This window comes from Dipodomys spectabilis, unplaced genomic scaffold, assembly GCF_019054845.1.
Source record: "Dipodomys spectabilis isolate Male_0828 unplaced genomic scaffold, ASM1905484v1 ptg000297l, whole genome shotgun sequence".
NCBI lineage: Eukaryota > Metazoa > Chordata > Mammalia > Rodentia > Heteromyidae > Dipodomys > Dipodomys spectabilis.
Window position 1 is genome coordinate 9,726,403 of NW_024870974.1, and position 13,015 is coordinate 9,739,417.

Consider the following 13,015-nt stretch of genomic DNA (forward strand, 5'->3'; position numbering starts at 1 on the left):
ACTTCAGGTCGTCGGTTCGAAGGCACGGGCGGCGGCGGAGAGCGATCGTCAAACTCCTCCTCGCCATCTCCTCTCCGCCCCTCGGTTGCGCCCCCCCCCCCCCCCGCCCTTGGAGAAAAAGTGGAGTGTGGTGGCGCTCGCTGCTGGTTATTTCCTTTGGACTGCTTGGTGGGGCACGGATTCGGCTGCTGCCCGGTGAGGATTTGCTTCCCCCACCCCCTCCGGCCCCCCTACACACACATAGACACATACCCCACCTCGGGCACCCCCTTGGATCGGTCCACCATGAGGAAAGGACTGCGGGGCACCGCGGCCCGCTGCGGACTGGGGCTGGGATACTTGCTGCAAATGCTCGTGCTACCTGCCCTGGCCCTGCTCAGCGCCAGCGGCACCGGATCGGCCGCCCAAGGTAAGCTGCAGGGGTGCGGGCGCCGGGCTGCGCGGCCGCTTCTCTTGCTTTCCTCCTTTCCCCCACTTTCTACCTCTTCTCCTCCACCTGGACTTCTGCCCCCTTCCCCCCCCACCGCCCCAATCTGCCTCATGCCTCGCAGCTGGAAACCACTTTTAAATGCCACTTTCCCAACTAGTGAAGGAGCTTTGACTGTTCGGATTTTCCATGGTTTTATTTTTATCTGTTCTTTGCTTCCTCGAGATGAGCCAGGATGGAACAGGGGACGCACGCACGGGGTGGTGGACCCGTCTCGGTGCCTGTTGGAAGCCTGGGGGGGGGGGGAGGGGGGGGGAAGTATGTATTTCTTGCACTTTGGGCTGTGCACACGCGCGCGCGCATCGTTGCCTGTGGTCCACGCGGAGGTTTAGGGGACGCCGTGGGGGGTGCCGTGGAGGCACCCCGGACGCGCGTGTTGTGCGGGGGCTCCCCCGCGCCGTGCGGTGACTGGCCTGGCAGGATCTTCCTTGAGTCTCAGCTGGGAAAATGTGTCCTTTACAGCCAAGGGGCCCCTATCCTTCTCTTCCCCCCTACACACACACACACTGTGCCCAAGTGGTCGGTGCCCCTCTGGGCTGCTGGTCCAGACGCGCTAAAGCTAGATCGCCCTCCCGGACCCAGGATCCCAGAGAGGGGCAGGGGCCGAGTGCGGGTGGGCACGCATGCCTTCTCCGCCCTCACCCTCTCCGGGTCTCCCTGGCACCACCACACCGAGAAACTTAAACCCCATCGCTCAAGAGGCAAGAGGCTGCTGGTTCAAAGCAGATCTGCAACTCCCCGGCGTGACTAGCCAGTGTAGAACGCTGACATGTTCATTAACGCCTGTAAGCCTTCAGATACGCGTACCGGGGCTCTGGACCAGGCCAGCCCGGGAGGAGATGGGCTCCGGGATTGGGGGTGGACAAGAACCCAGGATCCGCACCGAGGCTGATCGCTGCGCTCCCCGGAGGTGGGAGGGGTGGAGGCTGCCCCCAGCCTTTGGGGCTTGGTGACCTGAGAAGGAGTCCAGGCTGCTCTGTCCAGGGTTTTTCTCGGGTCACCTGGATCTCTGAACCTCCAGGTGAAGTCGAGCTCACACCGGAATCTTTTTTACTTCATTTGCCTGTGATTGCTAGCTGGGGAAGCTTGGAAGCTTTTCCTGGAATTGGAGTGGGGGGTCGGGGAACGACGCAAGCAGAGGCAATTCAGGGATCTCTACAAACACTCACACATACACAATCCTAGGATACACTTCTTTTCCAATCTGGAGGGCTGGGTAGGCGCGTGCTAGCCCCAACTTCTTAAATGAGGCTCAGCGGCTGATGTGTCCTTCTGTGATCTGGGGAGACCCGGGGGGTCAGGAAGAGGTGTGGTGGTAGATGGGGGCTCGGGAGCCCCCAGGCCTGGTGAATGTGGTAGGGTGGAGAAGTAAGCGATTAGCAAAGGCTTGTGAATGCGCGATAGCGACATTCTCGGGAGTGAATTTCCCTGCTGCCCTGCTAAGTGGCCCAGCTCCTAAATCCTTCCTTCCTTCCTCACCAGATGTCTCTGGTCCCTGAGGTTCTGCTCTGGTTTTCTTCTGCACACCTCCGAGTTCATCTGTCTGTCCATTTTGCAATCTCCACAGTGAGAATATCGGGGGGTGGGGGGGGAGGGAAGCTTGTAGGTTTCTTGCAATTGGTAAGTTCTCTGAGAGGCAGCCTAGGATGCCTAGAGATGGATGTTTGGAATCCTAAGTGAGCAACCTGATGCATAGTCCTGGAATCAGCCCTGTGACTCCCTGTGGAATTCTCTCGCTGTTATTGAGTGCACAAAGGACTCAGCCATGGTGGGCGGCGGGGGGTGGGGGGGGGTGGGGGAAAGCGGGGGGGGGGGGGGGGTGTCGATAGGGAGGGAGCAGGAGACAGGATGAGGCAACTGTTTAGGAAAGAACAAGTTAAAGTCCTCCAAAGATACCAAAAAGAAATGGGATTCCTGCTGAGACCTTACAACAGCTAAATTAAAATGACTGGGTAGGAAACAAAAAGGATCAATAAAGATAATCAAACTGGGCACGGTAAGTGGATTAATAAGAAGAAGGGAGAAGAGATGAGAAGAAAAGACACTCAAAATGCAAGGAATGCTAGCTGCTTGCATCTTTTCCCCCTCATTTCTTGTAGACCAGACAAGGATTAAGTGGAAAGAAAACTCATGTGTTGGGTGTGTGCATTTCAGAGCAGCTCTTCTCCATCTATTATTTAGTGCCTCTAGTTCTGGATGAATCAGATTTGTTTTTGTTTAAATCCTATGGTGTGAGTCAAGTGTCACTGGCTTATTGCTAATTCCCAGCTATTCAGGAGGTTAAGATCTGAGCTCATGATTTGAACCCAGCCTAGGCAGAAAAGTCCTCAAGAGTCTTAGTAATAACTAACTACCAAAAAGCAGGAAATGGTGCTGTGACTCAGATGTTAGAGTGTCAACCTTGAGAAAATAAAGCTAAGGAACAGCACCCAGATCCTGAATTCAAGCCCCTAAACCAGCACACACACACTCAAATTGTCTATAAAATTCACTATTCTAAGACTTTCTTCTTTGTTATCACTTATGTTTCAGGGCATTTGCCCTTCCTGTATTGTTTGGGAGGTATCAAAAGTGGAAAGCACCAATCTCCAATATTAGCTGCCATCATCATTTCTGCTATCCATTACCCCAGCCTGTTTCCTACTCAACCACTATTAACACTATCCTCTTTGAATTATGCTTTTTTTTTTGGGGGGGGGGGAGGATAATGAGACTTACAAGTCCTCCAGTGTCTCTGTGTCCTTCTCACCTTGCAATAGAACAAACGCTCACCTATAACCTCAAGGTGCCATTTCCTTGTTCTGATGAGTTCAGCACCACATAGGACTGTTTTCATGAATGGAAATGCATATGCAATTAAGATAGGAAAGTTCTTTGTACTACTTTACAATGTGAATGAAGTTGTTTTCAAAAATCTGTTTTGGAGGACAGGAGAAATGAGATATTTGAACATAGATGTCCCCTCAGTGATAACTAAGGGAGGAAAAACCATGATGTTTAAGATAGAAATCTCAAGAATGGGTACTTTTTTTTTTTTTTTATGAGCACTGAGTTTTGTAACTGGTTTAAAAACAGGCAGCAGTCATTTTAAATAGGTCCCTGGGAAATTCTCTAAGCTTTAGGCAACAACGTTCTCCTGTCTGGCTACGCTCTAATTGTTTCATCCCCTACTGCAGGGAACTCTTAGCTCCAGGGAGTTCCTGGTGCTTCTGATTTCCAAGAATGCAAGATTTTACTAGTGAAGGCAAGGAGCCTCTGTGTGTACGTGTGTGTGTGCGTGTGTGCATGTGCGTGTGTGTGCGTGTGTGTGTGTGTGTGTGTGTGTGTGTGTGTGTGTGGCTTTGATTAGTTTGCTTCTGAAATTGTACCTCCAGTTGATGAATGCATTCTATCTGGTCTACAGAGCATTAGTATTCTGATTATCTAGCACCAACTAGTGTTATGAGTGTTAACACCTCCTGGTACAGAACTGAAAGTCAATGGTGACTGATCAGACTTTAGAGAATGCTCTATGATCTTAAAGTAATTGATAGTGTTTTAAAACAAATAAATAATATATTTTTGCCTAGAGAACAGTATAAAGGATTTCCATGCCTGTAGGCATGCTGGTGTGTTACAGATTGATAATTGTCATTGAGGACAATTGGATTTCATTATAATTGTATCATATATATTTCCATTATAAAGGCAAATCTTAGGGAATGGTTAAAAAGGCTGCAGAGGACAAACTTTGCAAGTACATGCACAAAATGAAGAATCATGGCCAGGCATGGTGGTGCATACCTATAACCCCAGCACTTCAGGCAAGTCTCAAGTTCAAGGTCAGCCTGGGCTACAAAACAAGAACCTGTCTAAAACAAAGTAAAACTAAATGAGGCAAACAAACAAACAAAAACCCAAAGAAGCAAATAACCAACAACAAGAAGATCACTAGATTATAACAGACATTTATTGACACTGTGGCTTGCTATATGCTGTAGGGATTCAGAGTTAAACAAGACTGCATCCTGCCTATCTCCTATTGCACTTTGGGAACTGTCTGTGATCAGAATTCATACTGATTACAATCCTGATCTATTTTAAGCAGACTCCCTCAGGATGTGGAAAAGACGTGAGCTCAAAACTAGGCAGACGCTTTTAGCTTATTTAGGATTTATTGTTGAAACTTAAATACAACCGTTCTCTAATGTATGCTGCATTCTCCAATTAGTGCAACAGCAAGCGAGAGATGCTCTATTAGTCCTTAACTGCATTTAGCACTTTTCTGATTTAGGTCATGGCTTTGCTGGAGCAGCAGAGGGAGTAACTCTCAGAAGAAACATTAACCATGCAGGCTGTAGCTACTTCCGGAAGGAAGAGAAGGAATAAGACCAGTGGGGGTGGAGATTGGGCCTGTGTCAGTCTCCTGTCTTGCAGTTTCAGCCTAGATCTTCTTTTAGTTGACTTTTGCATCCGTGGCACTTAAAAATAAGCCTGTGCATATTGTCCTACCAATTGGAAACTCAGGAACTCACGGATAGAGTATACTATTGGAAGAAAGCTTCCCAAAGAACAATTCTTGTACTCTGATACTGTGTCCCAGATCCTGTGCTCTGCATGAGGGACATAGACTTCAAGGAGAAAGCTTCGAGGGACATAGACTTCAAGGAGAAAGCTTCTTCCTTGAGAACACAGACTGGCAAACGCTTATAGCATGACTCACTTTTGGGAATCTAACTGTGGGGATGGGTGGTGGTACTTTCTGGGTTCAAGCATGGAGGTGGTAAATGCAGGTCAGGCCATGAATTTTAATGTGATGGGGTAGGGTCTGAATTTTCTATCTAGAAGTGATTTGGTTGAGAATGGGTTTTGATTTACTTTTACTTTTTTCTTTTTCTTTTTTTTGGTTGTAAGTGTGGGGGTTTGGAAAAGTGGAGATAGGTTCCTACTAATGTATGATGGGCTAGATTTATATTCTAGACCCTTTAGACCCTGCGTCTGGCTCAAGAGTGGCAGACTTATAGGATGTGAGATTTTCTTGAAGCTTAATTTACATTTCAATGGTTAGTTAGATTTATATATAGAATTATATATAATCTATCTGTCTGTCTGTCTGTCCGTCTGTCTATCTTAGCTGGCATTGGAGATGTACAAGCTAAGGGCTTTGAAGGCTCTTTTTAGTACTATTATGCCCATACTATCCATTAGTACAAGAAATGCCATAATTTCTTCTTTTAATGCCCACTAGCTATATAAGGAGGGGTAAATTACTTAAACTCTCTGTGCCTCAGTTTCCCTATATATATAAATTGAGAACCATGTATACTACAGGTCCTATAAGGATAATTGTTCTAGCTTACATATTTGTGGGGGAATGACTACGTGATATGAACTCTTGGAGATTGTCCCAGAACTAATCAGTTCAGAAATCTCTTACAAAAACGCAGTGCCATTTTTTAATGATACTTCTTTGAAGTGAATTTGCCTTCAGCAATATTAAAACACAAATGTTTCCTTTTCCCCTAGTTGTTAAAATGAAATCCAGGGATTGGACAGTTTATGTTGTTGCAAGTATTTTTATAATATCCAGATTTATGGAGATTTTAATAGAAACATTTTATACTTCGGTGAGCTAACAGGATGGGGAGTATCAGAAGTAGTAAACATTTTTCTATCCTTCTCTACCTGTTTGCAGGTATCAGAGTCTGTAGGTTTTCATTGAACATCACAAACACATATTATAAGGCAAATATTAAATATATTGAGTTTCAACTTGAGGATTCTTTTTTAGAAGTTTTGTTTTGAAGTTCAGTATGATTTGTCATTCTGCACATTGCTTTCCGTTACAAGTTATTCCATCAGGACTGTGCGATAAAATTTGAAATACACATAAGAACATACCAACTCTTATAGATATCTAAGACACACCTAGCCTTCCACACAGAGTTGCTATGCCTCTATAATTGAATTAAAGTTATAACTTAGGAAGTGACATGTGGCTTTGAAAATGCCAAATATGCATATTAAGTCCTGACCCCATTAGATCTTTTCTCAGTAGTGATCAGTGACACAAATGCTTTGTGACGCCAAGGTGAAGTGTCACATGTGAAAACTCCAATGTTTGGGGTATACCCTCTTTCAATGAAACAAAGGAGTGCATCTTGTGGCCACCATGGCAGAGCAAGGGGAGAGAGAGGGAGTCTGGTGAAATGGTCTTATAGTGACACACCTGTTAAGAGTTCTTATTTTAAAGAGCAGGGCTCACAGCAACCATTAGAGCAGATGAGGTTGATTAGTCACATTTAGCTCCGGAGTTGTAAGCATTATTTAGTTGAAAATATTGTGAGGATGGGGAGGGGGGTAGTTTACCTTCATTAATCATTGTGTCATATGGCTTCTATGCCTAGTTTCATTTCTCAGCAATTATAAGAACTTATATGCCTCCTGTAGGCACACATATATTTTCTCTTCTTCCAACTAAGAGGGCTAGAGGGAAATTCCCTCAGTACATTAATAAATTTATTGATGAGTACTAGCATCTCTCATTTTTAGTTAATGTCTTAATTGATTATTTAATCATTGACTGCCCAAACTTAATCATAATACATTGTCCTCGTAGTATTTTTTTTCTATTTGAAGAAAAACCTTGTGTCTGAATCTTTTTCTTCAATAAAAATAAGTGGATCCTTCCATATAAAAACGGATTGTGAGAGTAATTGTAGTTGAATTATAAGGAAAAATAGATCTTGGGGAAAAAAAGTTGAGGGTTTATTTTCAGAACTCAAGGAAACTAGTATGTGTAATAATATAAATGGTTAATTTACACATATGCCATTCATATATAAAATAGTGATTACTTTAAATGAATGCATAATATGCATGTTCTTACACAGTAAAAGTATAACATATTAGAGAATGGTGTAGTCATAAATTCTGGATAAAGAAAAAAATTATTAATTTTGGATTGGTTTGTTCCTTATGATTTGGGGAGATAGTTTATGAATTTGTGAGATAGTTTATTTAAATCATTCTAATATCTTTTTTGCAAGTTCAAGCACCTAAACCATCCTTTTAAGAACGAGTTCAAAGAGTTTTCTTTAACAAATGGCAACTCAGTGATAGATGCTAGACACCACAACAGCACTGTTGTTTGGTTGTACATGGCTTTCAAAGATCTGTGTTATTTTTAACCACAACCAAACAAAAGCCCAAATTATGGCCACAACAAAACATTAGGATTGGAAAAACAAAGTAAATAGTGGCAATGTCACTTAGAGATTTCTGTCTGTGTGATGTGTATTCACATGGGGATTTAGTTTTGGGTAAAAAGAAAATGTTGTATTGTATCTTCATTGAATGAAGAGTTGACCGAATATAAACAATACGGTAAAGGTCATCAGGTTTAGGACCTAGCAATCTTGAAATCATTCTAAATCAAGCAGTGATTAGGCTTCCCATCATTTTCTCCCACAACTTCCTGTCTTTATTCTAGGTCTCCATACGTCAGGGAAAGATTATAAACTTGAAAATTCGTTAGGAATCCCAGTTCAAAGATTGAAAGAAGTTGGTACCCAACCCCTCCATCCCAGTAGTCTATCACAACTATGGCTCCCCTAGGGCCTGTGGTTTGGTGCAAAACCACTCACTTCAGTAATTTTCAGACACTAAGGAAAAACAGACATACCCACCTGAGTCATTATTTATGATATTCAATATGGAGATCTCAGATGAACATTCATCATATTTGTCAATAGGCCTTTGACATGGAACTTTTATGGAAATAGTGTCTTGATTTGCATTTACTTCACTTAACATAGCATAAGTATGTAGGAGTATTTTACAAGCCCATATTTGTAAAAATAATTAAGTCTAGAATTTTTTAATCTACTTGGGTAAGATGTGCATGTCTGAGATGTCTACAATTAAATCAGTGAACATGCTGATATTCTTCTGTGATCATTATAAAATGTTCTGCCACTTCCTGAAGCACTCTGCTAAAGATAGTCATTAATAACAACAGTAGTGCTTATTTCTTAAAACCTACCTGCTTATAAGGAATTGAGAAGAATTCTGTTAGAATTACCGGGGAATTTTAGGGACAATAACTCCCCTTCTCCAAAGGTTTGGCTTGTGTGGAGTTTATCCATAATAGAATTATTATGTATTCAAAAAAATCTATGGTATATTGTTTTTCAAAGATTCAGTATTGCAAATGTTACAATAAATTTACAACTATAAAAAAAATCTATGGTATCACTCGAAGTCTATCCTTGGACTTTTACTGTGTAGGAACATGTATATTCTGAATTAATTTAAAATAATCACTTATATATAAATGGAAAAGTTATAGTTATTATAGCATGAAAAGAAGAAAGATGGCTAAAAAGTGACAACAGTAGATTGCTATTCCACGTAGCAAGAGGATAGGAATCATTTTGCTGGATTTATTCAAAATGGTGATCATGAGAAAGACATATTGGCTAGTCTTATTAGATTCAATTACTATGAAATTATTTTCTAGGATGGTATTTTCAGGCACATTCTTAATGAAATAAAGAATCACAAGGAGTAGAAAAATACATTTTAATAATTCCCTTTGGGAACACATTTGCTTGTAACATCTGTGCGTGTGTGTGTGTGTGTGTGTGTGTGTGTGTGTGTGTGTGTGGTATAACTTTTCTTGTTTTAGGAGAAGGAGCTCCTTTTCAGACTTAGTAATATCCTCAAAACACAAATGAATTCCATTTATAGCACAAATTCAGGTAATTGTAGGCTAGGGAATCAGATTTAATCACTGATTTCCCAGTGAAAAATTACATCTTACTTTTAAGCAAAAGGTAGCCTCACCCTTGTGTACAGAAGAGGAATGGTTGTCTCATTCATCGTGGCTTATCTGAGAGACAGTTTTGTCTTGTCTTCCAAGAGAGCTCTAGGTTCACTGGCTTATTCCAGTGAATCAGCGAACTGAAAGGGAAGTGGAGGGGAACCACAGTTATTTTCCTTTAGTCCTTAGTTCAAGTTTAATTCATTGGCCGGAGAAGGACATCCCTGTTCATGCAAGTAGGGGTAAAATACTCTATCTACTCTTATAACCCCCTCTCTCTCCCTGCTCTCTGGGAGGGTCAGCTTTGTCATGGTAAGTGACCTACAGGAGGTCCCCTCCTGTGTGGTATGATCAGAGACATCTACTGTGTTATTCTTCCTTACCAGAATTCAGCGATGGTTTGCTTCAATCTTTTAATCAAATGGAATAAGGTTTGATTTTTTTTTTCTTGACTCCCTCAGCTACCACACTGGTAGCTTTATTTCCAGGATTATCCATGATATCCTTTATTTAAAGGGACAAAGAAAGTTAATTGAGAAGGGGAAGAGTTGATTACTAGTGAAAGATTCTATAGAATTCAGAAGATGGTGATGTATCTCCTGTTCCTATTCATGATCATAATAATGGGAATGTAGAACTATTTGTGTGATATACCAATGTATACATAGAAAGTTACTATTGTCATTTGCCTTCCCATCTTTTGGCATTTTTGAACTAGGATTTCCTTTTCATCACACAAATAAGTTCTGAGATTTGTACAACTGTTTTAGATACTATCACACATTGATTCTTCTTCCTTGATCACATGGGGTTTTCCTAGCAAGATACTTAGTATGCTGTTAAGCATGTCAATGTAAACAATAATTCCTCACAAAGTTTTGTGATTACAAGTCCAAATGTTAATGGGAGAGGTTGCCTGTTTAATGCTGAATTGCAAGGTTCAAAAAAAAGGGGGGGGTCTTAAACATAACAGCAGACTCCCCGGGTCCTTGCGTTTGTTTTGCATTCAATGACAGTCACTAAATTAGAGAAAGGAATGTTCAAACAACACACTTGAGCAGAAGTGATTTTTATAGAAAGGAGCCATTTCTGCTAATAGCCAGTAACTGCCCATAACCCCGCTGACATTAAAAGCTCATTAGCTAAGCCCAGTTTAAATAGCAGTGTCAGCTAAATGGACACAGGGATTTTTTTTCCCCCATATAATGCAGTAATAGCAGTTCTATAATTTTCTTTTGTAAAACTATGTACATTAAGTAAAACAAATGTCATCTGATAGTAGTTGCAAGGCTTCTAATAAATAGGCAGAGATTTGTGATGAAACAAAAGTAACAGCCTATATAACAAGAAGATAATAAATGGTAGTGAGGGTTTTTAAAGGGAGCCTTTGAGGAAAGTCATCTGGCAGAGCTGAAGCTTGACATTAAGAAAGAGCTGTTTTCATAGACGCTCGTACTCAATGAGGTACTTCCAGATACACGCTTAAAGCAAAAAAGGTTTTGTTGTTGTTATTAATGTTTTTAATTTGCTACAATATTAATTTTTTCATGTATTTCAAAGCTACAGGAAGTCCCCTCCCCTTCCTTAGACTCCACTAGATACATAAATAGGGGAGAAGACGAGAGGGGAAAAAAAGAGAATAAATAAAAACTCAGCTGTGGCTTAATTTGTACTGAGATTGTCAGGTGATTGCTATGATGATATTTTTGAAAGCCATAGGATATATTAGCGCTGTGTAGAATAAATTTCTGGGTGGACACGACCCTATTATTCTCCTTTCCAGATTTTATTTTTCCATCATTAGTATATATTTGCAATCATTTCCAATTATCTGAAAGATGAGGTTTTTTGCCAATTATATTAGAATCCAAGAACCTCTGGTAAGTCATTGGACTCTCCAAGCCAGTAACTATGATACCATTGTGGAGATAAAAAAGGTTGCTCAGTAATCTAATGGGTGATTTGAGATTAGGGTAGTAATTAATCAGTGGCTGTCTTCCTCAGTCCACGATGACGCCATAAGAAGTTCACGCTTGCCTTTCCTCTCCTATTATCAGGCCATTAGTACAAGCATCCATGGTGGAGTCCTCATTCAGCAATCTGACCCCAAAGCTGGGCAGAAGCTCTGTGAGCATTTTCACAGTGATCACATGAATTCTTATCACACCTTTAGAATTGATGCATTCAGCTGGGTACCGGTTGGTTGCTCACAACCTGTAATCCTAGCTACTCAGGAGGCTGAGATCTGAAGATGGACAGTCAAAGCCAGCACAGACAGGAAAGTCCACAAGACTTCTATCTCCCATTAACCACAAAATAAAATAAATTTTTCATTCAGTTGTCTAACCAGATATGTCACCCTTTCCTTACTATTTTTATTTTAAAATTTAAGTGCCTATTTTTCTTACATGATAAAAATTAAAGCCTCACACAGCTCTGTCCTTCTTGAAGAGAAAAATAGTTAAAAAAGAAAATCATACCCTTTATTCATAATGGGGTAACAGAATGACTTTTGATGCTATTATATCTTTATGAAAAACATTTCTTAGTAACATTAAAGAAGTACTATTTGGCGGTGTTAACTGTTTTAATTCTTGTCGGGTCATATAAACACTCATTTGGGATGAATTGGTAGCTTTTATGGACTTAGATTCTGTAATTAGATTATTAACCATACCCCTATTCAGTGGCCTAATACTGGAAGGACTTGGTGAATAATCTCATCTTTAGTATGTAACTGAAACATTAATAATAGATGGAATATTACTCAGTTCAATGGGTCAGATTTTATTTATTTTTTGGCCAGTCCTAGAACTTGAACTCAGGGCCTGAGCACTGTCCCTGAGCTTCTTTTTGCTCAAGGCTAGCACTCTACCACTTGAGCCACAATACCCCTTCTGGCTTTTTCTGTTTTTGTGGTACTGAGGAATTGAATGCAGGGCTTCATGCATGTTAGGCAAGCACTCTACCACTAAGCCACATTCCCAGCCCCAGGATTTGATTTTTTATTCTAAATTTACTTTATTATTTTTAAGCTAAAATATCTTTTTAAAGGACTATTTTTTGAACATTTTTCCATTGGCATTGCATAAAGTTTAATTCCATACCAAGATGAAAAAACAAAGAATGTTATTTTATCTGGCCAACTAATAAATTTATACACATTTATGAGCTACTATTATGAAATTGGGTTACGTTGAAAAGAATAAGAGGATGCTCGATTGATTGAAATAGGATGATTATTGCATTAGAGCTTCAAGTAGATTTTAAAAAGAAAAATAGCCTGAAATACAATATACTGATACTTTCTTGCGTCACTTGACAAGTGTCCCTTTATTTGTATGAATGCCATTTTTTAAAATTTGAGAAATACAATATATAGTTTTGTCTTCATGTGAATTTGCTTACGAGGCTTATAAAGACTTACTTAAAATAGTCTGTAATGATGTCTGCTCTTTAATGTATTATGACTGTTATGACTGTTTTGGATATTTGAGTGCTTTTTCTTGCTCCATTTTCCAAACTAACCTCTTCTCTCTTTTTCTACTAGTTTAACTTTTCCTCTCCTTGACTGCCGAATGAAAATCTGTTAGATATCTTCTGTATGTGTTTATGTATGCCTGCCTGTGTGGTTTGAAATCTGGTAGTTTTATAATACAGAAAATAGGCAATGTACTGAAATTCATCCAAGAAAAAGTTATGTGTGTGACCAAAAGAAATGCAGG

The 13,015-nt window shown here is 40.7% G+C and overlaps 1 protein-coding gene across 2 annotated transcripts in view; it reads left to right on the plus strand.

The window, feature by feature from the left end:
- Positions 1-281: 281 nt before the first annotated feature.
- Positions 282-13,015, plus strand: part of Unc5c (unc-5 netrin receptor C) — a 330,719-nt gene continuing 317,985 nt past the window's right edge. The window contains exon 1 of one of the 2 annotated variants that reach the window (XM_042701804.1): positions 282-409. In XM_042701804.1, coding sequence (XP_042557738.1) covers positions 286-409 — 124 coding nt within the window. In that variant the 5' untranslated portion in view covers positions 282-285. The remainder of the gene's footprint in view (positions 410-13,015) is intronic. The other variant, XM_042701805.1, reaches the window with a different exon arrangement.